A 3,465-nucleotide genomic window follows, 5' to 3' on the forward strand; every position below is an offset into this window, starting at 1 on the left:
CTGCTAAATACCTTGTTGTCTCCAAACACCTTGTCATTTTGAAGTCTGACTCTCCAAGGGAGTCCAGAATAATGTTTTTTTTTTTCAGATGGATAGATAGCCTGGGCAACATATGAAATATAGAAAATGTGAAGAATATGAATGGATAAACATTAAAGGTTAGGGAAAAGTTAAAGGAAACTGTTCTCTTCCACAAATACTTACAACAAGAAACCAGTGATGGCAGTCATTTACTATCCCTAATATGATGTTGTACATGGTTGGATCCAGCTGACAAAAAATAAGATCAATCACACATTTGTAACAGACCTTGCTGAAAAGAATTGACCATTATTGGTAATGTAGTTAACCTTATTATCCAAAGCAACTTGGATCAAGTAAGTGCCTTACAGTTGCAGCCCCTAGGAGTGAAATCAACACCCTGAGTGTTTTGGTTTGAATCCCAGATCCCTCACCACTCCACCACCATCACCACCACAACCAACATTGCATTTAGCACACCTTCAGTTTTAGATTTGTTTTCTGCCACATGGCTGTAATGGCAAAAGTGTCCATATGGTAGGCAATCTTCATTGACCTCTTATTGTGATGCCTCACCATTAGTCTGAGACATGCATTTATGGCCTACATCAATATTAAGCATGGTCATAACATGAAAAAACAGGAATACATTTAGCAGGTAAAAGCGTTATGAGAATCAAAGATATGCGCAGCTCACTCTCCAACTCCTTCCCGGGCCCAAGCTGTTGTATGTCCTTATAAACAGTGTTGGGCAAGTTACTTCAAAAGCGTAATGCATTATTTATTACTTGTTACTGTCATCTCAAAGTAATTTGTTACATTACAATATTACTGTCTTTGAATTGTAAGGCATTACACTACGTTTACATTACTTTCACCAAAATAACAGGAAATATGGATTTGTCCATGTGTTCAATGCAGCTCATTACACGGCAGGAGGTGATGTGGTATGGCATAATGACTGAGCTAGGCTTAAGGCTAACAAAATAACAATATAATGGTTGCAGTTATGGCTCATGGGACAATGTAGGCCCCAAAGGCCAAAGGTCACTCACAATTTAATATAGCAAAATATAGCCATAGTGAAATTGTATGTTGACTTTAAATGCTTCTCATCATTGCTGGTTGCCTTTCCTTCCACTTACAGTGGTGTAGACTTAATGTAAATAGTTTGAGAATAATGGCTACAATCTTTGTCTGTAAAAGCAAAATTTTAGTTATTCTCACTGCTTGAAATGAGAAGTATAGCCTACCGGTAACCATGTTAGATATGTTGCATGAATGGCAGAGATAACTCAAATTCCCTTTCTACAGTCATCTAAACAAGGCAATCAAATTCCAGGACCAGCATAGATGACTTTTTTTAATTCTTGGATAATCTTCTCTGGTGCCAATTGAGCATTTCTCAATTTTGGATTAAAAAGCAAAGTAACTCTCAGTAAAGTTACTGAGAATTGTACCGAGTAAAATATTACTGAAATTGTATTGGTAATGCCTTACATTACTGCATTACAGCAAAAAGCAATGCATTACTGTAATTACATTACTTTTTTAATGCATTACTCCCAACACTGCTTATAAAATATTTTATATGGACCAACCTTTGATAATAGTACATGGCTGTCATTGCCACTCCATGCATTTTTGATACCTATAACACATAGTAGCACACTTCACAAATATAACAGAATTTAAATGATTTTTCTTCTTTTTGCATACATTATTAGACATGTCTTACTCACAGCTGTGGATGACTGTGTCCTCCAGTCCTCCTGCTCTGGCTCTAGTTCAGGATTGGGAGTCCTGCACTGGTTCTGGCTCCAGTTCAGTGGATCTGGTTTCAGCAGTGGGGCTGGGGGACAGGTGTGACAGATGTGATGATGTTTTCGGAAGGGAAAGGTCCACTGGTGACAGGAGAGTGAATGGAACAGGTTGTGGTTGTGGTTTGGTTGTGAGGTCTATTGGTGAATCACAGTGGTGTGGTGGTGCAGCTGAAAGGTCAAAAGGAGTCGTTGGAGGGGATGGTGATTGTGAATCTTCTGGTGAAATGATTTGGGTGTGTGGAGGGGATTGCTCTGAGCTGCTGAGACGTGTTTTCTTGTTTGGTGGTGCATCTGTAGGTTGTGTACGAATTCTGTGAGGAATGCGGGGTTGTGGTTCGATGAATGGTTTTAGATGGTCGGTGTTGATTTTTGGAAATACTTTCCCCACCTCATCAACCAGGTCTGCACTTTTATTGACAATGCTGGTAATTGTATAAGGTCCAAGCCAGGTGCGCTCCAGCTTCCCCCCTTTCCTCTGCTGTGTCCTGATATTTTTTCTCAGGACCTTTTGCCCCACCAACAGAATGGATGGATTCAGGACCTTGTGCCTCTTGTCCTGTTTTTTTTTAACATTGGCTTTGACAATGTTGTCCATCTTTTCTTTTAGAGCAATAGCGCTGGACACAGTTTGTTCTGTCATGATGTCCTCCACTGAGCTGTCAACCTTTGAAAGAAAAAATAAATCTTACAGATGTAGGATGAGTTTGTAATGTTTACATTAATTTCAATTTTCTGTCAAATACACATTATGGCATACCTCATCATTTTCACTTGATTCACATGGGTAGCGTGCCTCCATACCAAACATTAAAAAAAATAGACTGAATCTAGTGGTGAGGTGTATCTTTGTCCTCAAGCCAAACATTACAGCATCCAGATACTCGTCCCACTCTTGAGGCTTGTCTTCAACAAGTTTACACAGTGCTCTGGAGGCACAGCATACCATTATTAATTGCCATCAGTAATTCATTCAAAACACACAAATATTTATAGCCTATTCATTTTGTAAATGTAGCTTCACCTTTGAATTGTCCCATTTAATCTTTCCACTAGACCATTGGTCTGTGGGTGATACGGAGCACAGAGACTTCTCTACACATTGAGGAACTTGCATGGATTTTTGTTAATCTGTTTTGAAAACATTTGTAGAACTAGATGTACCGCATAGCGGTACAAAATATGACCGCCGCTCAGTCCTGTACATCCGTTCCGCGAAAATAAATCACACTTCAATTTGTCTCCATTTTTTACTCCATCCCCCACTCTTGAAACTTTTGTGTATGCTTGTTTGGCATGCCTGAGTGTGTGTGTGCGGCTGCACAGAAAGTAGCCTACTGGTGCTGAAAAGGTGAATAGATTGTAGAATAGCCAAAGAAGATGTAGCATTGTTATAAAACCTTTAAAATCTCTAAACAATCACAAGTAGGGCAGTTCATCACAGTTCATCCATTGCAACTGGATTGATGAAAGGTCACTTACACCTGTAGGCTACATTGTATTTGGGAAAAGCAAAAGGTATTAGCATAATGTTATTTATTTATTTATTTATTTATAAACAAAAACATCTCTGTCAGTTCCATGCCGTTTTCAACAGCTATCAAAAACAAAGGTCATTTTTGGA

General features: G+C 38.9%; 1 protein-coding gene across 1 annotated transcript; it reads right to left on the bottom strand.

Annotated features, from left to right (window-relative positions):
* Positions 1–433: 433 nt before the first annotated feature.
* On the bottom strand, positions 434–2,790 carry LOC121677856. The gene is made up of 4 exons (XM_042056921.1): positions 2,602–2,790; positions 1,764–2,508; positions 1,623–1,672; positions 434–755 (listed from the first exon to the last, which is right to left on the bottom strand). The coding sequence occupies exons 1-2, from the start codon at positions 2,788–2,790 to the stop codon at positions 1,810–1,812; spliced, it is 888 nt and encodes a 295-aa protein (XP_041912855.1). The 3' UTR covers positions 434–755; positions 1,623–1,672; positions 1,764–1,809.
* Between the last annotated feature and the right edge of the window lie 675 nt (positions 2,791–3,465).

Source organism: Alosa sapidissima, chromosome 12 (assembly GCF_018492685.1).
Source record: "Alosa sapidissima isolate fAloSap1 chromosome 12, fAloSap1.pri, whole genome shotgun sequence".
Classification (NCBI taxonomy): domain Eukaryota; kingdom Metazoa; phylum Chordata; class Actinopteri; order Clupeiformes; family Clupeidae; genus Alosa; species Alosa sapidissima.

Bases quoted from the DNA above. Each gene is read 5' to 3' on its own strand.
- LOC121677856 (XM_042056921.1), bottom strand. From the start codon at position 2,790: ATGGTATGCTGTGCCTCCAGAGCACTGTGTAAACTTGTTGAAGACAAG. The intron at 2,509-2,601 runs GTATGCCATAAT...TTTCTTTCAAAG, and splicing joins AATCAAGTGAAAATGATGAG to GTTGACAGCTCAGTGGAGGA.